At 50.3% G+C, this 27,087-nt stretch overlaps 1 protein-coding gene across 3 annotated transcripts in view; it reads left to right on the top strand.

Annotated features, from left to right (window-relative positions):
* The window catches only part of LOC142882820 (SH3 and multiple ankyrin repeat domains protein 2-like), an 80,273-nt gene extending 54,807 nt beyond the window's left edge, over nt 1–25,466 (top strand). The window contains exons 18-24 of one of the 3 annotated variants that reach the window (XM_076017500.1): nt 4,897–5,032; nt 5,676–5,801; nt 13,156–13,179; nt 15,232–15,344; nt 15,465–15,570; nt 16,325–18,863; nt 23,042–25,466. In XM_076017500.1, the coding sequence (XP_075873615.1) occupies nt 4,897–5,032; nt 5,676–5,801; nt 13,156–13,179; nt 15,232–15,344; nt 15,465–15,570; nt 16,325–18,863; nt 23,042–23,546 (3,549 nt within the window). In that variant the 3' untranslated portion in view covers nt 23,547–25,466. The remainder of the gene's footprint in view (nt 1–4,896; nt 5,033–5,675; nt 5,802–13,155; nt 13,180–15,231; nt 15,345–15,464; nt 15,571–16,324; nt 18,864–23,041) is intronic. The other 2 variants (XM_076017508.1, XM_076017516.1) reach the window with 2 other exon arrangements.
* The last annotated feature ends 1,621 nt before the right edge of the window (nt 25,467–27,087 follow it).

The raw sequence follows: 27,087 nt of genomic DNA on the forward strand, positions 1-27,087 counted from the left end.
GGACATTCATTGAAGGATATTATTATGACTTAATTGTTTTTTTTTGTTTTTTTTTACATTCATACATATTAGCTGGTGGAAGAATGTTACTGATGAAATTCAAATCAGAAGTCTGCAAATGAAAAAAAAAAAAAGCCGTAAGATTTTTATTTACATTTTGTTTATTTTGATGAGTTTTTTTAATTTGAAATTTGATTTTGCATGTGCGCATTATGAATTATGTATTGTATACTATTAAGCTTTGCTTTGTTCCATATTCAGGTTGAAGCCCAGCTTGCTTGGGCCCATTATAAAAAAGGTTCGCTGTTCCATCTGGTGGAAGATGTTTTCAATAAATATCAATGCTAGCCAGCGACTTTGTCCAAGTTTTTAAATTTTGGCCCCAACTGTGCATTCGAGTCTGACACCACTGGTCTTCTGGAGCAGCAGAGGGGAAGAACAACTTCTCACCTTCTCACCTGAGATGCGTTGAGCAGCAGGTGGAAGCAGCAGGGGGCGTCGAGGGGGAGGGGTTAAAGGCCGCATCCCACTCAGTCGCGTGTCGCCGGCAGTTTGCGTGCGTTGTGCAGTTGTGGCTGTGGTCGTCCGCCCGCCACTCAGGGGCCGCGTGCCCACATGCCCTCGGCCAATGGCGCGCATGCGACGGCTGGGTTTGCGTTGCAGTGACTAACTGGTCCTGATGTGGCTCATTCATGTTGTTCTTCCAGCGAACAGCAGCCGAGTCTCACGCGCGTACACACACACACACACACACACACACACACACACACACACACACACACACACACACACACACACCAAGACACGCATGCACACACACTCACAGACATGTACACGCACTGAAAACACACGGCACTCTTTCCTAAAGCGTCGCTGGCTGGTTCGCTGTGAATTATTTATTTATAGCTCAGAGTGGCGGCGACGGCGGCGCCACGTCCGCAGCTCCGCCCACCGCCGCAGCGCCGCAGCCAATGGCGTAGGAAGCAGAAGAAAAGACAAAAACCACACACACACACACACACACACACACACACACACACACACACACACACACACCTGCTTTAATCCAGATTTGAATCGGAAGGGTGCCCTCACCCACTGCCACACACACACACACACACACAGCGCTGCTCCCGCCTCCAGCGGTGTCACACGGCTGTTGCCTAGCAACCGGCGGCATGTTGTGAGTGTGTGTGTACACAGTGACGACATGTCCGGTGAGTGTCGGCACTCTGCTGACAGCAACAGCGCAACCTTCCCACGTTAGCACGTCCCGCCTGGTCTTAGCTAGCTCGACTGAAGCTAAGCTACAGTGGTTAAATGGGGCCAGTTCAAAGACTGAGAGGTGTTCATTTGTCAATGTCACGTTACATGGCAGCGAATTGCTGGTGTGGCGGAACCCGACGCAATTGTGCAAGCAAGGAATAAAGAAAGAGTAAAAACAAGAGGATATAAGAAGTGGCAGTTCAATATAAGTTTTCTAAAAATGAAAAAATACAAGTTAAAAAGATTGAAAAAAAAAAGTGACAAGTACAGATGAGGGTGTTTGAAGTGTTATGCAATACTATAAATATAATATAATTAGTTGCAAACAATGGAACGCAAAAAAATATGACACTATACCGGCCATGGGCAAACTACGGCCCGGGGGCCATACGTGGTCTATTAAGCTTTTCAATCTGGCCTTGCCGAACTTAATGAAATGATATTAATAGTATGTAAATAGCTGTATTTCATTCCTCTTTCCCCCAGTGTTTTAAGATTAAGTTCAATAAAGAGCTAAACACTGTGGGGCTTCAAAGACACAGATTTTGTTGTAACACTTTTGTCAATTTTCGATTGACATTAAAGCTCATTTTTTTCTAGATGTCTCCTGGTGCCCCCTCTCTCCAATTCTAGAACTCACTGTGGCCCACCAGTCAAATAGTTTGCAGTGTAGGAGCTATTTATTGGTAGTTTATAGTGAATTTGGTCATTGGTTTTCTGATTTGTTAATTTTCTTTTGACAAGTTTAGGCGTTTTTTCCATATTTAGTGTGCATTTTTGTTTGTATTATCAAATTGATAATTATTTGTTTAGCACGTTTAGTTTCTTATTGTCAATAATTGGGGCAGTTGTGTTGCGCTGTGGGCTACCCAACCATTCCTGCGAACGTCACGTCGCTCTGTTGCGCCAATGGCCCCTTGATTTACTTCAATGCATGTTCATTTAAAGGTTTGTGTTCGATTTATTTCGGACCAGTAGCCACTAACCAGTAGCCTCCATGCTAGCTGACACAAAGACAGAAAGACGGCCTCCGATTGATGTCCCCTCCTCCTTGGATACTCGTGTTGTGCGATGTGTGTCAACTTGACAGCAGAGATCAGCTGACCTGGGCGCTGGCCCCGCTCCTCCCCTTCAGGACAGGCCGGATTAGCGCTGTGTCATGGCCGCACACACTCGTGCTGCTCAGATTATAATTGATTAATCAGATTAGCCGGCGGAGAGTCGGTGTGTTGGAGCAAATGAGCCGCTGATGGTTAATGTGCCGGAACGTCTAATGCCTGTGATAATGATGATGGCTGCAGGCCTGTGTGAGTGTGTGTGTCTGTGTCTGTCTCTGTGTGTGTCTGTGTGTGCGTGTGCTCCATTGATTGAGCCGTTAATGTTGAGCCTTCAAGCTAATGCTTTGCTGCCAGGCGACGAGTGGTTGACGCCTCGCATTCACAAATAGCCATAGTGCTGTGCCGCAGGGTAAATGATGTAAAGTCACAATCAAAAGTTTTAGCTGCCAAGTTGACGCAGAATGACCCTTGAGCAGCCACAGGGTGTGTAACCTGATGATGAAGTACCAAATGTTAACACTGGACACAAACCACTTCAGGAAAACAACATTCCTGTTAACAAGTTGTTAGTAGGTGAAACCGTCCCTGCCAGCCTCTGGTCCACCTTCTCCTCCCTGGTCTCCCATCATAGCAGTAAACATTTTCGAGTTCAGCGGACGAGTCGAGGAGTGGGTTCACTCCTCGCACGGAGCTAGCTAGCCAGCTAGCTAGCGAGCAATGAAGTGCGTTTAACGACAGCTCAGAAAAACTATGTGTTATAAAAAAAGGTGCTAAAGGCTGTCAGACATCCTGAACTGTCCGCCACGCCCACCGTTCACCGCCCCTTCCCCTGCCAAGCAGACGGATCAATACCAGCGATCGAACGGCTGCTGTGTCTAACTGATAAGTGTCTCATTGATCATCCTGGTTGAAAACTTCAGCGCCGGTCGGCCTTGACGATTGATCTCATTTTTTCTAGACTGTTCTGAAAAAAAAAAACACTTTGAGCCGTTTTACAGCACAAAAAGAGGCGGAGCAGCAAGAAGGAAGCGCAGCTTTGACAGGAACAGGAAGTTACTGCCAGATTGCAAACAGCAACGGCGTGGACGCTGCAGTGTGATTGGTCGGCCTGATCGCAGCCGGTCATCATTTCCTCTGTAGAAGAAGAACTGCGGGCACTGAAGGCTTTTCTCTGCCACTGACTGGACACAGGTGTAGTTGGGCTCCGCCCATCATGGCCACACGCCGTTTTAAGGGTCTCCACTTCCACCAACCGGAAGCCTGGATTTGTGTCCGACTGGCCCTAATGGCGAAGGAATTGTCGTCCAGTGACAGGACGAATCTTTTCATTGCACTGAATCACTTCAATCAGTGCAATGAATGAAGGTTTTGTTCAAAAGATTCATTCGCCGAAATTGTTCCGCTCCCCAGGGATTCACCAACACGCCGCACTCGGTTAAAAAGTTGTGAAGTCTTAAAGGTTTCCTTGCTCAGTGTGGACAATTATTACTTGTTTTTATCCTCCCGACTGGAAGTTTGCTGTTACTCTTCAACTCAATCGTCCTGATTTCAGCAGTTTTTCTTGCCACGACTGGCTCTCAACTCGAGCATTCAGTCCGGCCAACGGAGTCGGTTCATTCGGTAAAACGAGTCGGCACGCAGCGGTCTGACTGTCTCGGCCAGCCGATTCCTCCGCTCCCATCGCCAACCGCGGACGGGGGAGGGGTTTAAAACGAGGTTGCTAAATTTTAAGCGCTCGGCCGAACTGAAAAATCAACGGGAGGTGATTCACTGTTCAGTCCGTGAGGGCCAAAAGATTCGGACTCTCGAGCCGAACAGAGTTGCGCGCGTCTTCCAGAAATTTGTTCCAGAAGGACCTGAAACTCTTTGCAGAACCCGATCCAGCACGCCTCTTATCTCTGGCAGAAGAAAATACCCACCGGTGTGTGTGTGTGTGTGTGTGTGTGTGTGTGTGTGTGTGTGTGTGTGTGTGTGTCCATCCTTCGAGCATAGTTGCATAATAGGGTGAAAAGACAGAGCGGCTTACATAAGAACACCCTGGTATGTCGACTCCTTGTGTGTGTGTGTGTGTGTGTGTGTGTGCGCGCGCTAGCGCGTGTGTGTATGTGCGTGCCCGTGCTCAAACAGCTGTTAGTGTGTCTCTCTAATTACAAAATGTTTGGCTCTGCGGCGGCCGGCTTGCAAACAGGAAGTGAGGTTATTTCTGGGGGGGCAGGTTCATATTAAATTATATTAGATGAGATCATAAGATTAAAAGGGCATCTGTGTGTGTGCGTGTGTTTGTGTGTGTGTGTGTGTGTGTGTGTGTGTGTGTGTGTGTGTGTGTGTACGTGCATGTGTGAAAGTTCTGAGTATTTCAGGTCATCTATTGTAGCTGGACTTGGTTCCCGGGTCTGTGGTTCACCTATGTGAACTCACACCAGTAGGGGGCGCCGTTTAAATGGCATCGTGTCAGTACTTCACTTCGTTGGTGGCCTTTCTTTGCGATTGGTCGGCGCTGTGAATGTGGGCGGGCAGTGCCGCCGCCGCTTCTTCCTGACGGTGATGGTGTGACTGGTGCTGCCCCCTGCAGGTGAACCAGGAGAACGTGGTGAAGGTGGGCCACAGGCAGGTGGTCAACATGATCCGGCAGGGAGGGAACCGCCTCCTAATCAAGGTGGTGACGGTCAGCCGCAACCTGGACCCCGAGGACACGGCGCGCAAGAAAGGTAAGGGGGCGCTGAAGGGGTGTAGCTACAGCTGCGCCGCTGCTCTCCGCCTCTAGGTGGAGTCTGAGCAGAAGGTGATATGAAGTAGAATGAGTCCGGTGTGAGCGCCATCACTTGTTCCACTGCTTGAAGGTACAGTGTGTAAGATTTTGCCATCTGGAGGTCACATTTTAGATTGCATCGCTCACCCTCTCAGCCGCCCTCTCCCAAGCTTGCCAGTGAACTACAGTGGCCTGCGCACAAAAACTTGGATACCTCGTCCGCCTTCTTCTTCGTTGATGTATTCGAGGATGTGAGCAGTCACCCTAAATAGGGAATGCGCTGTCAGGCAGCTGGATTGTCCACACTGGGCTTCCTTAGAAATATGGTGGTGAAAGATGGCAGCTAAGTGGGAGCAAGACCCTTGAATTATGTATATTGTTATATATAAGTAAGAACCGTTCTATGGGTAGGAAAACCAAGTGACTCCTGTAAGTGTACACTTTCATGATGTATTTATGGGCAGTATATTAAGCTTTTACCAATGTCGAGCCACATTTTACACACTGGACCTTTGAAGACGTTAATCAGAATAAAGAATCTTTTTTTTTTTATAAAGTGCTGTGATGAATTTGTGTGTGCGTGTGCATGTCTGTCTGCGTAGCTCCGCCCCCCCCAAAGAGGGCCCCCACCACGGCGCTGTCCATGCGCTCCAAGTCGATGACGTCGGAGTTGGAGGAACTCGGTAAGAACGTCTCGCTGTGGCTCTCCGCCTGGACGTCACCGCGAGGTCTGTGTCTAACTCCGCCTCTCTTTCTCTTCTGCCCCACTCCCCCTTTTACTCCTCCTCCTCCTCCTCCCCCTCGCTTGCTCTCTCTCGCTCTCTCTCTCTCTCTCTCTCTCCCCCTAGTGGACAAAGGTAAGCGGTAAACGCTGCCGTCGTCTATCCCATTGTTTCAATCAGACACATTCCGCCGACGACATCATGTGTGTGTCGAGAGCAGACATGGGCAAACTATGGCCAGAGGGCCAATATGCGGCCCGTTAAGCTTTTAAATCTGGCCTGCCGAACTTAAAGAAATTATATTAATAGTAACTAAGTCATAAAATAGCTGTATTTCATCCATTTTTTTTCCAGTGTTTTAAGATTAATTTCAATCAAGAGCTAAATACTACGGGTCTTCAAAGATGGATAGTTTAGTGTAAAGCTTTTTTTTTCATTTTCAATTGACATTAAAGCCCATGTTTTCTGTATATCCCATAATATATTTTTGGGGTCACCAAAACACTCCATCACTGCTCTGGCCCCCTCCGTCAAATTTTTACAACCCACTGTGGCCCACCAGTGAAAACGTTTGCCCAATCCTGGTCTAGAGCGTGCGTGTGTGCGTCAAGAGCGAAGCTGTGTGTTTGAGTGCAAGACCTCACATTGGTATGAGTTGGTCTCAACCTGGGAAGTCAGGGGCAGCGACCTTTCAGAGATTCCCCTCCCGGCCTTCTGATCCCTCCCTCTATCCCCCCTTTATTTAAGAAGTAAGAGCATGGAGCGCAGTGGTGTCCTAGTACCATTTACTGGCGACATGACCTAATGTGACAGTTATTGCTTTGATTCCTCAGACGACGACACAAAACGAAAACACACAGGTGTACCGAGCGTGTACAAACCGCCAGTCCCACTGTCCCGAACAAAGTAGGGGAAGAACCTGGTTGAACATACGGTTGAAGGGGAAAATCCAACTGATTTTTTTTATCAGATTCTGATCCCAAACCATCCGGCTTCTGACTTTTCCATTAGTTTAAGTTTTGATAGAAACCATCACTTCATTTCTAGTCACTGTTGTGTCCAGAGCCTCCTGTAAAGCATTGTCTAATTTAGAATCCACATCACCCTTTGCTTTTTTTTACTCGTATAATTATTGATAAAACTCCACAAAGTGTTTGTCTGTTGCCTTCAGGTGAGTGAGACGACCTCCAGCGCCAAATGTGATTCTAAGTATAGTTCGACTGCTTTGCTGCCCCCTAAAGTGACAGGTTAGCAGTGCGCGTGGTTTGTCTCCCAAGTTCCAAATGACTCGTCCGCAGTCGGGACAATTCATCACTGACTTGTTGTGTTAAACACAAGCAAGATGGCCGACTGTGTGAGCTGCTAAGCTTTACTTGATGCCAGTCTTCCCAAATGATGCCTATATACTTTGCCTGACCGTTGTTTGAAACAACTTTTTTTCATCTGTCGACGAGACGGTAGAAAGTGTGGAAGCCTGCATTGACGCATATTATCACAAGGAGAACGATATGCCAAGGGGCACTAAACTAGACGGCAAGCGCAACCGGAGTGAGTTGGGCTCAAGTGACTTGGACGACTCATCGAGCGACATCCGTGAGTCTCTATCCGCAATAAAACATCAGCTTGAGAAGCTCGATCTCCGAGACCGAAGGCTAGCAGATGTCAACGAGCTAAAAAGCCTCAGTTGAGCTTAACAACTCGCTCATTGAAACGCTAAAGGCTGACAATGCCTCACTCAGAATTGAGGTAAACAACCTTAAACGTCCGACAGATGAACTCCAAAATGACAACTTTAATGTGGCAAAAGAGTTGCTCGATCTTCAGTGCAGAAGCGTGAGGGACGATATTATATTTCACGGACTTCCAGAAGCTCATCATGAAACTCGCCATAAAGCAGAAGAACTTCTTCCGTGTCCCTGGCCTTGGGAAAGCCAGAAATAACCAACATAGACCAATCGTTGCTAAAGTCCTGGACTCCAAAATGAAGGCAGCCGTCATGTTGAAAGTCAGAGAGCTGAAAAACTCGCCTGTCTGTCGACAAACTCTGCATTGACGGAAAACTGTGCAGGAACTCTCGCATTACATATTGGCTGAGCGGTGGCGACGATGGCATTTCTCATGATGCTCAAGAGGAAGTGCCGGTGACGGGACTACAGCATGCTTCCTCCGGTCATGTGCAAACATTGACGCATGCTGATGGCGTCGTCAGCATGCGTTCTGATTCTGTTCCTCTGGTAACCACGGTCGCACGACGATGATGTCAGCAGTTGTAGTCATTGCCGCCGCGATCGTTCATTGACCGCTGTGCAAACGAGTGCAGATAAGTGATTCTGGTCTATTATTGTGATGACGGTGGATAACCATAATTAATATTGTTTCTACTGTAGCTGTTGCTTGTGGCTTCTCATCTCCTTTGGAGCTGATTAGGTTTTCCTTTCTTTCTCTCTATCTCGCTCCCTCTCCCTTACACGCTTTTGCTCTCTCTCTCACTCTCTCTCTCTCACTGTCCCTCTCTCTGACTTATCCTCACATTTTGGCATAGGAAGTGTGGTCAACCACCGGCTACTCACCCAAATCCTAGGGCTTACGGGCATATGATGTAATGGGGCGGCCTTGGGTTCTTTTTTTTGCGTCTTGTCTTTCTCTTTGTTTACTTGTATGTCCTCTGTTTGTTTGTCTTGTGTGTTTCTCTGTCCAGTTTGGTCCAGTTTTTGTTTTGTTATGTTCCTGGTTCTGCTTGCTACTCTCGTTCCCTGCCTTCACCCCTTCTCACTATGCCAAGGACCTTTTTTATTTTTTTTGTTAAAGGCGCAATTGATTCATTCATCACCTTAACATAAGGAGCCTTGCACCTAAAATGACTCTTCTTAGAGCCTGGATCAATCTTTACAAACATTATCACTGTCTCTGAAACATGCTTACATAGTAGAATCACAGATGAAGAAATTAAACTTGAAGTCTTGTATCGTACTGACAGGGCTACTAGAGGTGGTGGGGTAGCCACTTATGCATCTTCCAACTTAATCTCAGAGCGTCTCTCTCCTACTGTGAGTCCTGTTAACTTTGAAGGTCTTTTTTTTTAATCAATATTCATTTAATCAATAATACATTTAATTATTGGTAACATTTACAGACCTCCCTCTGCCCCGACTGACTCCACTGACTATTCTGTCAACTATTAACTCCTTAGGGAGACACAAAGAAATGATTATTCCTGGTGATTGTAATAAAGACTGGCTTAGTCATGCCTCCTCTAATGATAAAAAAAAACATTTTGCAGTATAAACCTTTGTCAACTAATCGCCACCAGAGTGGACTCTTGGGGACCCTCAGCTTTGCTAGATTGGATACTGGCTAGTAATCCTGTAAGGATAATAAAGTCTGGTGTCATGTCTGATGCTCTAAGTGACCTCTTCATTATATATTGTGTCTGCAAAACAAAAATCCCAAAGTCTCCCCCAAAATATATAACTGTGAGACAAGTCAGGAATATTGATGTTGAACACTTTAGTAATGACTTAATTGCTATTAATTGGGACAGATTCCAGATGATACCTTTTGTTGAAGAGGCATGGAACTTTTTCTACTCTGAGGTCACGTGTGTAATTGACAGTCATGCACCTCTTAAAACAATAAGAGTAAAAGGTAGGCGTTCACCCTGGATCAGTGCAGAACTTATCAATCTTTTTAAACAAAGAGATAAAGCATGGCTTAAACGTCGGGCATCTAAAGATCCTGTTGACTGGGAAATCTACAGATATCTGAGGAACTTATGCAAAACTAAAACAAGGAATGCACAATCTGACTACTATAAAGACAGCTTCAGACATGACTTCCATAATCCCAGACAGTTCTGGAAGAAACTGAATCATTTTCTTCACAAAAACAAAAGTGTTATAAAGCAGCTCGACATTAATAACGAAACAATCTCTGATCCTCTACATCTTGTGCATGCATTTAACAATCATTATTCAACTATCTGTGCTAACTCCCAAGATTTAAACTCATATATTACAACTGGTTCTACTGCAAGAAATATTCATACGGGTTCATTTTCATTAAAAAAAAATAAAAAAAATCTCGCCTGTTGATGTTTACCTTGCCACTTGTGAGTCGAAAGAAAATTGTGGTGCTGGTCCGGATGGACTGGAAGCCAAGTACACCAAACTTGCTGCGCACGTCCTAATGTATCCACTTGCAGACCTTTTTAATCTTTCTTCGTCCACCCGCTCACTTCCCTCAGTATGGAAATGTGCAAGAGTTACTCCCATCTTTAAAAAAGGTGATCCATCTGATCCCAACAATTATCGCCCTGTTTTAATTATCTGTGTCATTGCAAAAATCGACTAAAATTCACCAATGATGTACTGTTATCTGCTGACAAAGGCTTTCTCACAGGAGACATCTTCATTGATCTGTCGAAAGCTTTCGATGTTGTGGACCACTACTTACTTGTTGACAAGCTCTATGCTATTGGTCTACTGCGAAATGCCCTCCTCTGGTTTTACTGCCTACCTTCATAATAGGCGCCAATGTGTTGCCCCGCAAGGCACTCAATCCGACTTCCTGATTGTTGAGAAAGGTGTCCCACAAGGATCCATTCTGGGGCCTCTCCTCTTCTCAAACGACTTGCCTGATTTTTGTTTACACAGCCAAATTCAGCTTTATGCTGACGACACTGTCATTTATTTCTCTGGTTCAGACATAACACAAATTCAGTTATCTTTACAGTCTGACTTCAATCGTGTACAGCACTGGCTCCTCAATAACAAACTTATGTTGAATAACGGGAAGACCTGCAGTATGGTGTTTGTATGGTCCGCGGTATAGACAAGCAAGCTCCTTGGATGTAGGTTTAAGGTTTTCCAATGGCTCTTGTGTTACAAGAGCAAGCTCATTTAAGTATCTTGGAGTTTGGCTTGATCCGGAACTCACATTCAAACCACATAGAGATTATATTGTTAAAAAAAAAAAAAACTATGGTAGCTTGAGCTCTCTGTATCGCTCAATCAATTGCTTTTCATTTGATGTAAGGGGAAAAAAATTGCACTCAAGTATTGCTTCCAATAATTGGCTATGCTGATGTTGTGTATCATAACGCCACAGATAATCATCTCAAGTCTCTCAATGTTCAATATAATTTTTTGTGCAGGTTTATCTTGAGGCAGTACAACTCCCTCAATTGGTTGCAGCCTAAATCAAGAAGGCAATTACATTGGTATCTCGTCATTTATAAATGCATTCACTTTACTTGCCCTTCTTATCCGAAACAGTACTTAGTTCAGTCCACTTATGCAATATCCTTACTTCAAAATACCAAAAATTACAAAAAAGGTAGGACGGAGATCTTTTTGTTACAAAGCTCCCTCAGATTGGAATAATCTCCCCCCCATCTCTTAGATCAATCTCATCCATCGGTGGCTTCAGGGCTTCCCTTTATTCGCATTTAGATTCAACCTTCTTATTATCCTGATATATTTGAATGTATTTTCACTGTGCCCCCCTCCTCTCTCTCTATTTTCCCCCGTCTTATTTACTCTGTTGTGTATCGGCTGATGGTGTAGTGGTCTTTGGGGTGGGTGGTAGAGGGTGAGCAAGCTATGTGTGTATGTATGTATATGTCAGTATGTGTGTATCTATGCATGTAGCTATATATTTAAGTATCTATATAGCTATGCTGATGTGTTTGTGTATTCTGTTGTTTGTTTGTTTTATTTTGGGACCCCCTTGACAACGAGATGGTGCATCTCAAGGGGAAATCCCCTCAATAAATAAATGAAATAAAATTTAAGGTAAATACTTTTTTTTGTCTATATTGTGCCTCCAACTGAGATAACAAGTGATGCGTCATGAGAAATGGCATAACCCCTCATAATGAGTTTAAACTCTTCCCACAAGTTTGAAGTGCCAGAGGTGTCACTCGTATCTAAAAGCTTGTTAAACTACAAACTGACCTTGGTGCATTAAAAGGAAATAGTTGTGCTGCGAGCCTCATCGCAAGCTCCTCATCGCCGCAGTTGACTAATCCCGTCTGCCCCCCCAACCTGTGGCGCGGTGAAACGTTCTTTTCCCAACAGATTTTCAACGAAGCCGGCCACAAATGCAAATGGTCGACTGGAGATTTTGCTTGTGTTACCTAGTTTAATAATGGGTTATTAAAAGAAAAGTCATGTTGCTGTCATCAGTCACCGAGTACACGTGCTTGAATAAATGATGGGTAAAGTTCAAGTGAAGCTGTCTCAGCACTCGCCGGGACTTGAACCCCCAGTCTCCCCCACTGCAGCTCGTTGTTTACACTACTGAGCTATGCGATCTACCTAGGTATATAGGCAACACTCTTTGTATTATTATCACCATAGGACAGTCATGAAGCATTAAAAAAGCCTCACACTGCATGTAAACATTTTTATTATTATTATTTTTTTAACATCTTGAGATTTTTGCATTTTTTTCACTCTTTCTCATGCTAATCTATCATAGAACAGTCTTTCTTTCCTTCCATTTTTTTGGCCCCTGTGAAAAAAAAGCGACAGTGTATAGTATGACCGTTTTTTTTCCTTTACGATTTTCGGACAATGACGAGATTTTGTGCGCTATCATCCAGTTTCACGCTAAACTATCATAATTTAGTAATCCGACAAACAAAGACAAACGGAAGAAAAGAATAAGTGTAAAAGTACAACTGTTTTTGGACATTTTAGGACGTGTTGAGATTTTGCATTCTTTCACCTCATCATCTTTGATCGTGAACCATTTTCCAAAAAAAACACCACAGATTATGCTGCTTGTCATTAGGTTAGGGTTTGCGGTTGGGGTTGGAGTTGGTGAGGGTTAGTGAGACTCCCGGTAAATTGAGTCTCGTCCCTCTTTTCTTGCTCATTCCATCTGTAGCAGAGCGAGTAGTGGCACTTTCTGGTGCAGGACTAGCCGTTAGCACAATTAGCAAGTCACTTCCATGGCATTCCTAAGTTCCCTCTTCAGGTTTGCTCGTCACTTTCTTCCTTCGTGGCTTGGCTGAGAATCTTCCTCTGACTGATCTTCGGTGGCATCTGCTATTTGCACTCTAGAGCCCCCGCACTCCAACGCCTGACTCTGGATCTTTTTAAGACGGGAGTGAGAAGGTTCAGACTGGAGATCTTGGTGCCGCAGTGTGACTGGGGGAGGACAGGTGCCGAACACCGTCCAGTCCCATCCAGTCCCGCCCATCTGCTTCCTGTCTCTGCTTGCAGCGTTTGCGGCTTCACACCTTCACTTTCATTGTTTCCATGCTGCCCGGCTCTCTGTGAGGAAGCTTCAGGTGGCCCAGTGTCTCACACCTGTTCTCTCTCTCCATCTCTCTCTCTCTCTCTCTGTCCTGAAGCCACTCTGAGGAAGAAGAAAGGTGGTAAGTGGCGACGGCAGCATGTCTAATCGACTCCCCTCCAACACTTTTTTTTGGGGGGAATTTCTATTTATCCTGGTTTTGTCTGAGGAAGGATTCCGTTTCCTCCCCGTGTTCATCCTGCATGACCGTGACGTTGTTGCTGTGTCTCGATGTGGTGACGTGGATCCGTGTCGCCGTCTCCTCCCTTTCCAGAACTGACGGGGCATCGAGGCGTCGCCCCTCGTTTCACTTTCGCTTTCAGTTTAAATGTTTGCCGCCAGGAACAGGAAGTGGCGACCACACTTCCCCCAGGAAGCGGCGCGGAATGCTGAGGGGCAAACAGGATTCCCGAGGAGCTGCAGTGACTCCTGATGCTCCGTGTCATGTTAGCGCCTAGCAACTTGATTAGCGCCCGTGTCAGGACACATTTTAACACCTGTGTTATCACCCCGGTTATCGTCCATGTTAGGACACATTTTAAAACCCCTATTAGCACCTCTTTTAACGCCTATGTTAGGACACATTTTAATACGTGTTAGCAACCTGGTTAGCACCCGTGTCAGTGCTTGTGTTAGCGCCCGTGTTGCACGTGACAGCAGGTCATAGCCACTCGTTGACGCTCCATGATTTTCGTCAATTCAACCAATCACCAGAAACCTTTCCGCCACAGTTGCAGGAAAAGCTCCCCAGTGGGAAGAAACCTGGAGCAGACTCCACCTCTGGAGGGCGCAGTCATCTGCTTTGACAGCTGAGTTTGAGTTCCTGTCTATGCCACAAATTTACCTCTGCGTGCGAATGAAGAAACCTTCAGATTCACTCTTAGCACCTAGCAAAGGCTACTTTGCTTTGCTAGCCATCCTGCTAATCTTTGGTTTGGCACACTGGTAATTAATGGAGCCATTCATTCGTGGTTCTCTTCTTTAACTAATGTTTGTTGATTAACCATTATGCAAAATTATTTTAACTATGTATACACATATATGTATGTACTGTATATTCTGCCCATCCAGAGTTGTCATAGCTGTGACGGACAGCGATGACGTCCGCGGCTCTGAATTCTGAGCGACAAGCTAAACGCAATGGCCAATCACACGCTGCGCACAAACCCCAAAGACTCTGAGCTGCCAGAAACCGCGATAGGAAAGCTGATAAGAACCAGCTTGCGCGCGTGCGTGTGTGTGTGTGTGTGTGTGTGTGTGTGTGTGTGTGTGTGTGTGTGTGTGTGTGTGTGAGCGCGAGTGCGAGTGCGAGTGTTTATTTCAGGAAAATGTTGCGCTCAGGTTCAAACAGGTTTCCGTGGCAACTGTGCTGCGCCGCATCCGCGGCCCAATCAGGAAATGGGACTCAAGAACCGTGCACACCTGTCGTGTTGCGTGTGTGTGCGCGTAAGACGGCATTTCCAGTCAATGACGCTCCTCTCCTCCCCTCTCCCCCCCTCCCTTCCCCACTCCTCTCCTGTGCGCGCGTGTGTGTGTGTAGATGTGCAGAAGAAGAGGATTGTGTTCCAAGTCACTCTAAGTAACCACCCCACCCCTCCCCGTCCAAAAAAAAAAAAAAAATGCATGGACGCACGCCCCCCAGAGGCCAGATCAGTGCTAGCATGTAGCTTTATCTGAGCTGAACCCTCCTGGCGGACGCACCCGAGGAGCACCGGGCCAAGTTTGCCGTTGACACCTTTCCCAAAATTCAGGGGGGTTGGGGGACAAAACAGCAGCAACGCAAAGAAGCCGAGAGGGAAAATGGCAAACTTGGCAAACTCCGCCCCCGTCACTCTGACCCTGCGTTAGCGACCCGCACGCCGCCTGCAAAAGCGCTTGCACGGCTTGCGAGGCTGGTCGCACTTCCATCCACGCCCTCCAGTGCGCCCACCGCTCCCCTCACCCCCTCCCTCTCTCCCCCCCAGGGAGCTGATCCACCGTTTGTGTGTCTGTTGTGTCGCACACTTCGGTGTGGACCAACGGGTCGCCGGAATGACTAGCTTGCGTCTGTTACCGCACCCCTCGCCTACCGACACCCCTGCGGCACCTTTGGCCAAGGCCGCTCACCTCTTGGACCCCCCTCTCTGTTTTGCAGACAAAGTGGAGGAGATGACTCACGCTCAGAAGTCGTCGCCGGTCGACATGAAGATCGCCACCATCAAGCCCCGCCCATCCAGCCGCTGCCTCGTGACACAGGCGGACATAAACGTGAGCGACACCTTCAGGGCAGAGAAAAGTTTTCCCGTGTCTTTTTGAAAATCGGCTAAAGTTGTTGTGTTGTTGTTGTTGTTGTTGTTGTTGTGTGTCTTCACTTTCTTCTGGTTGCAGTCCTTGTACCACGACCGGCAGGGTGTGGCCGTGGTCCCGCCCACTGTGCCAGGAACCTTCCTGGGGCTCCCCGAGAAGGGAACCCTAAAAAAGCAAAAATCCATAGGTACAGTGTGTGCGCGCGCGCGTGCGTGCGTGCGTGCGTGCGTGCGTGTGTGTGTGTGTCCACTGTGGTTGTCATAATATTGTACCGGTGCCCTGAGCCGCAGTTAATACATTAGAAGCTAATTATGGATGAACTAGAACGTTCCAGTCAGCAGAGTGCACTTCCAGGTCATTACACTAGGGGTCACCGTGGCGTGCTGACCTGGCGAGACGCCCTTTTGATGCTGCTCGTTGCAGCGGAAGCACATTTGGCCCGGTGGCGCTGCCGCTGTTTGACCTACGGGAAAGAAATTCTAAAAAAAAAAAAAATTGAAAGCGTCGCTCATTCTCGCCGAGAGGCACTTCCTGTGTCGGGTCCCACGAGCGTGCGCTGCTGTTTTTCTGTCAGCTGTTTTTCTTGCCGACCTGTTATTTAACCCGTCGACCTAGTTAAAGACGGTTCTGCACCGCAACATCAAAAAAAAAAAAAAAAACACGCAATCAGGTGCTTGTCACTGGAGGCAGAGAGACAGTAGAAGTAAGAACGCCGTTATCAATCCCTCATTGGGGAAATTTGCATAATATCAGCAACAATGTAGTGCAAAGAGAAGGAAAATTATATGAATCAAAGAAATAAAGAAACAAAAATCGAATCAAATATTTACAGAGTGAAAAGGCAAAAGCCAGATATTTACATCGTATGAACAGTTGGATTATTTCCAGCTATCTACACTTACCGACAGGAAGTGACATCAGCGTCACCCCATCTCTTTCAGGAACGTCGGAGGACGAGAAACTGGGCTTCCTCACGCCTCCCCTGCTCAAGTTCTCCCGCAGCCTCTCCATGCCCGACACTTCGGAGGACATCCCTCCCCCGCCCGCCATCTCGCCGCCGTCGCCGCCCAACTACAACTCGCCGGCGGCGGCGCCGGCGTCCAGGGCCTACGGCACGGGGCGGCCTGGCTTCGCCCAGAACTCCGCCAACGTGGCGGCGGCGACCATCGGCCGGGCTGACGTGGCTACCTTGAGGCGCGGCTACTTCCGGCAGAGCTCCGAGCAGTTTGAGAGTACCCGCAGCAGGGGGCGCACGCCGGTGCCAGAGAACCCGTACTCGGAGGTGGGCAACAAGACGCTGTACGTGCCCGCCAAGCCGGCCCGCAGGAAGGGCACGCTGGTCAAGCAGTCCAACGTGGAGGACAGTCCTGAGAAGGGCTGCCGCCTGCAGGAGGGGCCTGCTGGCCCGGCGTCGGCACCTGCCACGCCGGTGGAGCGGACCTGCTCTTCCATCCCCATCCCCACCATCATCGTCAAGGAGCCGTCCACCAGCAGCAGTGGAAAGAGCAGCCAGGGCAGCAGCATGGAGATCGAGCCCACCACGCCAGAGCACCCGCCCCTGACCGGCGCCGGCGCTGCCATGGTGGGCGGCCTGCGGCCCGACGACCCGATGTCCCTGAGTAACCCCTTTGCGGCGGCCATCGCCGGGGCGGTTCGCGACCGCGAGAAGCGGCTGGAGGCCAGGAAGAACTCGGTGGTCTTCCAGTCCATCGACGTGGCCGACGACGACTTCGGCCCGTCGGTGGCGCCGCCGCCTCGCCTGCGCCAGTCCAAGTCCATCGACGAGGGTATGTTCAGCAGCGACGAGCGGCTCCGCAGGATACTGGCCCCGCCGCCCAAGCTGGGGCGTCCCATAGGGGGCGGCAGCGGCAACGTGACGGATTTCAACAGCCCGGAGCCCACGGTAGTGCGAGAGCCGCTCAGCACCAGGACGGGCCAGTGTCCCAACCTGGACAGTCCGGTGAGCCTGCCGTCTACGCCACCGCCCAAGAGCCACTACCGGGCCAACGGCACCTACCTCCACCCCGTCACCGGGAAACCCTTGGATCCCAACTCCCCGCTGGCTCTGGCGCTGGCGGCCCGCGACCGCGCCATGAAGGAGCAGCAGAACCACGGCCAGAACCAGCCAGCCCACCCGGCAGCGGCAGCGACGGCGGCCCAGCACGAGGCAGCCCAGTCCCTGCCAATCCAGTCGGGTCACAAGCCGGACCTCAACCAGCCGCTCTTCATCGACACCAAGCTGCGCTCCGGCATCGAGAGCAGCTTCGCCACTGTCTCTTCGGTGAGCGTGGGTCGCGGCGGGCGAGGCGGCCTGCAGCGGCAGGCGACAGAGCACAAGTACGAGTCGGACAGCGGTGGCGGCGGAGGCGGCGAGCTGCAGCAGCAGCAGCGGCGGCAGCGGCAGGCGGCGGAAGAGAAGAAGGGCGCGGCACCTGCCGACGTGGCGGCTGGCCTGCTGATGGTCCACACTGTCGCCGACAGCCTGGAGGGGGAGGGGCCAGACAGCAACAGGCCATCGGAGTTGAGGGACCCCAACCAACCGGACCCTGCAAAGGTCTCGGCCCCGCCCGCCAATCCCCAGCCGCCTCCACCCTCGTCCCGGAGGAGGAGCGTCCCGCTGGGCGACTCCGTGGACGAACCAGTCAAGCTGCCCTTCCGCATCCCGCCGCCCCCGCTGGCCTCCGTGGACATCGACGAGGACTTTGAATTCGCGGAGCCCCTACCTCCGCCGCTGGAGTTCGCCAACAGCATCGACATCCCCGACGACCAGGCCAGCGCCATCGCCGAGATGCTCCAGCAGCAGCGGCGCAACGGCGGGCTCCACCCTCTGCCGCCGTACCACCCTCACGCCCCGCCGCCCGTCACCGAGCAGCACAAACGCGCAGCGGTCGGCGGCGGTGGCGCGGCCCCCTCGTACGCCCCGGCCCGGCCCGACCCGGAGTCGGCCGTGGCCGACTCTGGCATCGAGGAGGTGGACAGCCGCAGCAGCGGCGGCGGCGGCGACCCGCAGCACGCGGAGACCACCAGCACCGTCTCCAGCATCTCCACGCTGTCCTCGGAGGGGGGCTTCTGCGACAGCGCCGTGGAGAGCCTCTACGCCGCCGCCGACGGCCACGCCTTCCTGGCCGACCGGCCGCCCGTGCCGCCCAAGCCCAAAAGCAAGTCGGTCATCAACCGGACGTCGCTGTACCACGACGCGCTCATCGAGGAGCCACCCGAGTCGTACGGCTCGCCGCCCCAGGCTCCGCCCCCTCCCCCGTCGTCGTCCCCCGACCCCCCGAGGACTCCCACCCAGAGGACCTCCAAGCTGTGGGGCGAGCAGGCGCCGGAGCTGCGCAGCCCGCCCTCCACACCCGACTCCAAGGGCACCGTGATCACCGAGCTGAGCTCCATCCTGCAACAGATGAGCCGGGAGCGGCCGGCCAAGCCGGGGGACGGTCTGGACTCGCCCACAGGGACCCGGGGCACCTCGGGGTCCAGGTGAGTCCTCCAGTCCTCGTCCTGGTTTCTTTGTGCCCCCTGGCGGTGGGCCTGAGGGTCTTAGGTTGGAGCGCCCCCTGGTGGTCAGCCTGAAGGTCTCAGTTTGCAGCGCCCCCTGGTGGTTGGCCTGCTGACTGCAAGGGTTTTTGGTTGCCGCGCCCCCCGGACGGTGGGCCTGAGGCCTGAGGCCGACCACCAGGGGGCGGAACAACCTGAGACCGCCCCCTGGTGGTCGGCCTGCAGACGGCAAGGGTCTTAGGTTGTAGCGCCCCCTGGTGGTCGGCCTGCAGACTGCAAGGGTTTTTGGTTGCCGCAGAACTTCAGAAGAGCAGCGGCGTCGACTTCCAGCTCTCATCCTTTTTTAAAACTCACATCCCGTCTAAACGAGAGCGAAATAAAAAGCTTGGTCAATAATTCACGGAGCTCATGCATCTTGGATGAGCCGCTCGTCGCTCATCGGCGGGGGGTTGCGGGCTAGCTGAGGTAGGGGGGCAGTTCCCTGGCCGTTCCTCTGGGCCCGCCGACCTTTTCCTCCTCCTCTCGTCCCGACGACGTCCTACGAGTCCCATTTTCCAGGCCTTTCAAAATGAAATGTTTCCTATCCCCACTACACTTCCTGTCTGACTAGGTTCCTCTTCCTGTGACCCCCCGCGCACCAGCTTCCAGCTCCCCGGATATCAGATACAGAGGTCTCACCGGCCCCTGCCATCAGCGCTCCCCGTGCCTCATCGGGTGCAAGTCGGTCGTGGAAGGCGGCGCTAGAGGGAGGACACGCCCTCTTGCCGCGACTCGCCGCGCTCCCCCTTTGCCGCCCTCTTTTCTCTCTTGGACGTTTTGTTTTGGCGAGCGTCTTTTTATTTCCTTCTCGTTGTCTCTGAGCCTCCCGGATTAAACATGCGTCGGTTGCAACTGTGGACCAAAAGGTTGCCTAGCAACCGGCTGATGAGAGCAGCCTTAAGGCCCCGCAGTGATGTCAGCGTGAGCTGGGGGAGGGGTGTGTGTGTGTGTGTGTGTGTGTGTGTGTGTGTGTGTGTGTGTGTGTGTGTGTGTGTGTGTGTGTGTGTGTGCGCGCGAGTGTGCTGGAGCGGCAGGCCGGCCTCACCCTCAGCAGAGTTCAGCATCATCTCACGCTGATCACGTGCGGCGATGCTTTAGTAGGCCACCGTTATGTAACGCAGCACAGCCAGTGTGTGCGAGTGCGTGCACTTGGGCTTCTATAAATAAAGGATGGTGTGTGTGTGTGTGTGTGTGTGTGTGTGTGTGTGTGTGTGTGTGTGTGTGCGTGCGCGCGCGCGCGCCATGGCGTTGTGCGCTAGAAGGAAGCAGGGAGTCATGCGACGTGTGGATGCAGCGCCTTGGGGAGTCCTGTGTGTGTGTGTGTGTGTGTGTGTGTGTGTGTGTGTGTGTGCAGCTCCGCCCTTTTGCAAAGCTCTCTGACTCTCTGCGAGAAGCAATAATGAGGTCGGAGAAGCCAAACGGGCCTCCGTGTGATTGGTCCAGGAGGCAGCGGGTTGAGAGCTCCGGTGTCCGGTGATGTCTTTTAGGATCAAACACGCGGTTGCCAAACGACGGGACGGTAACGGGCAGGCGTTGCCGTGTCTGTTTTTGATAGAGCTTCTCGTCAGACTGTTTAAAGAGTCGACGGCCGTAGCGCGTGGCGGTTTGTAGCTTCGGATATCGGCTTGAACGAGCAGTAGGAAGTGCCTGGAATCGTCGCTCGTCGCTTTAGCTCGAGGAAGTACACAGCAGCAGAGTCGGCTCGCTGCGGCAGATGATTGCAGCCAGCTTTGCTGAGCGTTGGAAGTTAGGGAATAGCTCGCAGTGGCAAGTGTTGGCCATTGCTAGCAGACCGCAGTGGAAGTGATTAGTTAACGGTCAACGACCGCTATAACACGACAGCTGCGTACAGCCGGGACTGGGAACTTGTGGAAGCGTCTCGGGTGGTTTTTGAAATCCTTTCAATCACTGAGCTCCCGCGTTCGGTGACGTGTGTGTTCCCAATTGTACTGATTCCGCTCAGCGCGCCTCCTGCAAGGCTCACCGTCACCACTACAGCGTTTTGAGCTGGAATCTCCAGAACATGTTGGTGAGGGAGGCTGAGTTTTAGGGCAAACTGTTCCTTTATAGACTGACCTAGTTCCATCCTGGCACGCAAACACACACACACACACACACACACACACCCTCTGGCTGCACCGTATGTTCCAATGAGAAGAAGCTAGTTGTCTGCCTTGCAGCGGGAACACGTCTGTCCGAGTCCTGAGGAAGGTGGCTGGTCTGTGAGTGTGAGTGTGTGTGTGTATTGAGGTGTGTGTGTGTGTGAGACAGAGAAAGAGAGAGAGAGAGAGAGAGAGAGACAGAGAGAGAGAGAGGGAGAGAGAGAGAGAGAGAGGGTAAGTGCGTGTGCGTGTCTTTTGTGATGTAGTTGAAGCTCGTCGCTACCTGCTGGTCGCTGTAATGTTGCTTCTGGGCTGAACTCCATTCTGGCCAAGCTCTGAGGAGCAGAACCTGCTCCAGGCCCTGCAGGTGAAGCCCTGGAGGCTGGTCCTGATGGTCCTGATGGTCCTGCTGGTCCTGCTGGTCCTTGAGTTGCCTCCATGCGGGTCACAGTTAGCTTCGCAATCACGGAGGAGGTTTACACGGAACCATTGGGAGGTTCTGGGTTCGACTCCCTCGACTCGCCATGCACTAAAAAGCAGACAGACAGTGAATGGTGCCTGAGAACATGTGACATGTGACAGCCAACTATATAGAACACTCACTAGCCAGACACTAGACACCAGTCTTGACGGCGTTAATAACGTCATCGCAGTCCTATCATTAAAATATACAAATTCATTTACACATATATATATATATATATATATATATAAGCATTTTTCCTCATTGAAAAAAATGATGCTCGCCTTTTCTACCAATGGGTCAGCGTGAGCGCAATGCATGATGGGATATATTGCCGGGTTAGTGACCATCAGTTGTACATTACCTTTAGCGATGCATTGTGGGATACTTTGAGCGGACTACGAATGAGTGAATCCCGACGTTCACTCAGGATTCAGACTCCGCTACAAAATGACGTCGCCCTTGCACGGTGACTGTGTAGTCAGGAGGGGGCGGTTTCGAAACGTCGCAACATGAAGGTACTTTGTACGACACATGCTTAGCGCGTGTGGTATTTAGTGCATATCAAAGAGAGACCAGAAAATTATCTTTTAAAAAGTCTGTTTGAAGACTTTTGAAGTTTGAAGACTTCGTCAAAAAGCTCCGAATTCCGTTTTAATGTTTTGGCGTTTTCCGAAATTTGACTAATTCGGAAAAATTCAACTTTTGAACCTCTTTTTCTGCGATGAACTGGCGACTTGTCCAGGGTGTCACCCTGCCTTCGCCCTAAGACAGCTGGGAGAGGCTCCAGCAGACCCCCGGGACCCTGAATAGGAATAAGCGGGTATAGAAGATGAATGAATGAATTAACCTCTTTTTGGCCTCAATAGTCACACTGTTGCACACCAGATCTTTGGTTCTGACTCCATATTTAATATCCACTACCAGTTGGTCTTTTGAAGTTGTTTGTGTGTGTGGGTGTGAAATCTTTGTCTCATTATTTCAAATTGCAGGAATAAATATTGAAATTGTTTTTAAGTTTCTTTGGTCAGACCGAGGGAGAGAGAGAGAGAGAGAGAGAGAATTATTAACTGATGATAATAATTATATCTGCGGTAATTATTGTGTAGATCGTCTCTTCGGGCTCTCCATCCATCCATTTTCAATACTCGCATCTTCTTGCACTCAGGGTTGTGGGGGTCTGCTGGAGCCTCTCCCAGCTGTCATAGGGTGAAGGCAGGGTGACTCCCTGGACAAGCGGCCACCTCATCGCAGGGCCGGACAGCCAGTCGCACTCACATGCACCCCGTGCAGTTCCCAATTGGCCTCACATGCATGTTTTTGGAGTGTGGGAGGAAGCCGGAGAACCGGGAGAGAACCCACGCAGTCACAGGCAGGACATGCAGACTCCACACAGGGAGGCCCCGGGCGCCGAGTGGAGCTCACAACCTTTGATGCGCCCAGGCGGCGCCGTGTCGCCTTCTCTTCTGGCTCATTTTGAAAATTTGATTTGTATTTTTTCCAATTTCAATTTCTCCCTCTCTCTCTATCCCCCCCCCCTCCCCCTTCCCTCTCAGGCCCCTCCCAGACGACTCAGGAATGCGGAACAACGCCGCCGCCGCCGCCCTCAGCTCCACGCCCCCCAGCAGCCTCCCGTCCCAGGCGCACCCGTGCAGCCCGCCCGACTCGGCCTCCTCGCTGCCGCCCTCCGTCTCGCCCACCCTCACCGACGTCTTCGGCCTGCCGACGCCGCCCATGGGCAGCAGCGGCGGCGGCTACAGCCTGAGCTCGTCGTGCGGCGGCTCGTCGCGCTCACCCTCGCCGCTCACGCTGATGCAAGCGGTGGCGGCGTCGGGCAAGCCCTTCGCCACCAAGCCCGTGGAGCTGTGGAGCAAGCACGACGTGGCCGACTGGCTGGAGAGCCTGAACCTGGCCGAGCACCGCCACGCCTTCCTGGACAACGAGATCGAGGGCGCCCACCTGACCTCACTGCAGAAGGAGGACCTGATCGACCTGGGAGTCACCCGGGTGGGCCACCGCATGAACATCGAGCGGGCGCTCAAGCTGCTGCAGGACAGATAAGCCCCTCCCCCCGACCCGCTGCCCGCACTCCCACTGCCCCTCCCACTCCCCCGGTGTGGGCGGGTCGGAGGGAGCGCGTGTCCCGAGCTGCCGCTGCCGCTGCTTTTGTCCCGCCCTGTCCTCTGTAGCCCCTCCCCCTCGCCCCCATCGCCGCCACCAGGGGGGCTCACGGGATGCCGAGCGCCATCTCCGCGGGGGGAGAGATGGCGTCGGATCACAGGAACTGGAAAAGACCACCGGGAAGCAGAAACTGTGGAATTAGTGCATCGGCTGGGAATACTGGACCTTTGTGAGCTCCCCCTAGTGGGAGCGCGAGGAACCAGCTGAGCTGGTCGCCACTTCTTTTCTATCTTTGCTAGAAGTTTCTTCACACGACGGGGGCGACAGTCTGACGCAGCTTCCGCCCGTTCACACACACACACACACACACACACACACACACACACACACACGCACACGCACACTCGGTCACCAGAGGAGGCGGAGCTCTGCTGTAGCAGGGGGCCACCTAGAGGCCCCTCCTAGGTCTACACCCACCCACAGGTCTATCTCCTCTGATAGGACCCCGACAGAGACACACTGGGCAACGACACCTGTCACCAGCACCACAGTGTGTGTGTGTGTGTGTGTGTGTGTGTGTGTGTGTGTGTGTGTGTGTGTGTGAGAGTCCCTGGTGAATAGATGCCACTGTCAACGTAAACTACACTTTTTCATTATTTCTATTTTCTCTTCATTGTGTCTCAGAGGGTTTTTACACAGCCGTTTTTTTTTGTTTTTGTTTTTTAAAGGAAAGTATGTTCTTCATGCTGCAGGTTAAAGGTCAGACATGAGTACGTGACTATAATATCAGAGCAGCTTAGCATCAAGACTAGCCTGTCTGGCCTTGTGCAAAGTTCAAAAGTATATTATGAGATAAAGACAAACAAATTAAACCAAAAAATATTTCTGACGATGACTAGCGCAGGAAGCAAAGTTTGTTTTAAAATGGCTCACTTTAGTCCAAACATTCATGCGAGACAGAGTTACATTTCATTTTGTTACCTTATGGTAACAGCAGCTCAGTTTACTCGTCGCAACATATCTGCTTAGCTAATGGTATTTGCCTGAATTTACGGCCCTTAGTTGTGTTAAACTGAGCAAGCTAACAGGCTAAACCAAGACAAGAGCTGTCTACACTTTACTCTCTCTCAGTTATTTGTGCTAGCATTATCAATGGCCTCTTTCGAAGCGGGGATGCAAACGTCAAACTTTTGATGCTGTCGAGGCAAAGTGTGACTTTAAAACCTGCGTTGAAGGAGCGTTGAAAGAGGTTTCTAGCTAACGTATAGCATTCAGTATTAACTACTGAGGCGCACACTTGTGATGTGAAGTGCAAAAACTCAAGTTTTATTAGACAAATCCCGTATTTTCTATTTAGCTAAACAACTATTGAACATTTTGTACACTGATGTTTTTAAATATAAACTTAAAGGCAGCGAGATCCGAGACTCGGCGAGAGCTGTTAGCATTGAGCTAACGCAAAGCCAACTGCAGCAGCTCAGTTAGTTAGCGCAGAGTCAAAGGTTTCTTGTTGTCCTGTTGTTAGTGGAGCTGTTTGCAAACTGTGCTTTGCAGTCCCAATACTCACAGCGGTGAAATGAGACGTCAGCCAGCAGCAGCAGCAGCAGCAAACCTTGAGCAACACCTGCTGGTTAAAACTGGCTGTTGCAGTCGATAAAACTGTTTCGCATGAGACTCGGCGTGAACGGACCAGATGCCGTTCTGATGTTCCAAATCAAATCAGCGCTGAAAAGGCTGGAAATGTTCATGTGTTTGTGAGCAGTGACACATGCTGGTCAGAGGTAGAAGTGCAGTGTGTGTGATTAAATTTGTGTATGTGTGTGTGTGTGTGTGTGTGAGAGAGAGAGAGAGGGGGGAGTGACAAGGACCCACATGTCTAATTTCATGTATAGTTCTATTAAACAAAGGTTTAGAGTATTTATGAAAGTTGATTATAAGTTACCAGAGCTGACCTGAGGGTGGCGCAATGCTCTCCTATCACCCACCCATCATCCCTCTGAGGATGCCTTAAATAGCTCACACTCCCCTGCCTCCACCTCTTCACCGCCGTCGCCCCCCCTCCAGCGCCCGTCTGTAGACGCTCTCAGAGTTCCACGCGTGCTTCGGCAGCGACAGCTTTTCCCTGGTCTCACAGCGCCCCCTGCAGCCTCTCCAGGGGACCGAGGAAAAGGACACAAGCTTTGTGTTCTGTGAACATTGGCCGTCGGGAGGTCGAGGCGGGACATTGCTGCTAGAAATCCTCTTCCTGAGCGTGTCACTTCTTTTCAACAGCAACGTGTGGAAAGATAGAAAAGCACAGTATTTTTAAAAAAAAGAAGAAGATTTGTATAGAGTTCTATGAAATTTTATAGCGGTTATCTGAACAGCACTGACGTGTGGATTGCCTAAAACCGAAATACTATATAGACACAAGGTGGATATTATTATTATCATTATTATTATTATTATTATTATTATTATTAGAATTATGGGTTATGTAAGAAGCAATATTTATTCTGATTGAATCTTCTTAGTTGTGTTTTATTTTGCACCTTTTAAAGTTGCATCCATCACTTGTCAGCGGGTCATGACGTACATCCGCTCTTTGCTGCTCTTTGCCGTCTCCACCCGGGGGTCCAGCGCCTGTGATTTGCTCACATCTAGAGGTACTTTTGGGGACTGCAGCCAACAAAACCTCTCTCTTTTTTTTCTTCTTTTTTTTTTAAATCAGGTGAAGTTAAAGGTGAACGTTTGATCTGGGCTCTGCCACGGCCACGCGCTGTGAAGTGGCTTCTGTGCTGTGATTGGCTGGGGGGGTGATGACACTCACGGACCAACTGACAAAGCTGACAGGCTCTCCAGAGCGGCGGCAGATCAGCAAACACCTGCTGAGAGACAAGCCGCTGACCTGAGAGTTGCCGCCTCGGGGAGAAACACTCCTGTCCTCTTGCTCCAAGCAGGAGGGGGTGGGGCTTGTACCTTCAAACTACCACCACCAGGGGGCAACTCGCGTGATTTGGTGCCAAACAAGTGGAGAAACGTTTCACACTTAAAGGTCCGGTATGAACATTTTTTAGCTGGATTTATGATTTTTATATGGGTAAAGGCTTAACATTACTGCCCATAAATACATGAATAAAAGTGTGTACTTGCCGTACAATAAAAGTAATTTGATTTTTCTACACTTAGAGAGCGGTTCTCACGGATATAAGAATATTCATAGAGCAAGGGTCTTGCTCGGGGGTGGGTAAACTTTTTAAACTTTTTACTGGTGGGCCACAATGGCCACAATTCTAAAATATGCATGGAGTGTTTTGGTGAGCCACCTCATAGGAGGGAAAAATCATATAATGAGATATGTAGAAAACATGTGCTTTAATGTCTATTGAAAATGGTCAAAAGCATTGAAACAAAATCTGCCAATTGAGCTATTTTTAAGGACGTCTGCCTGACAGCACCCTGAATACTGATACACACTGTCAGGCACACTGGACCTTTAAAT

Source organism: Nelusetta ayraudi, unplaced genomic scaffold, assembly GCF_046127955.1.
Source record: "Nelusetta ayraudi isolate G7.1 ecotype Tasmania unplaced genomic scaffold, CSIRO-AGI_Nayr_v1 ptg000002l, whole genome shotgun sequence".
NCBI lineage: Eukaryota > Metazoa > Chordata > Actinopteri > Tetraodontiformes > Monacanthidae > Nelusetta > Nelusetta ayraudi.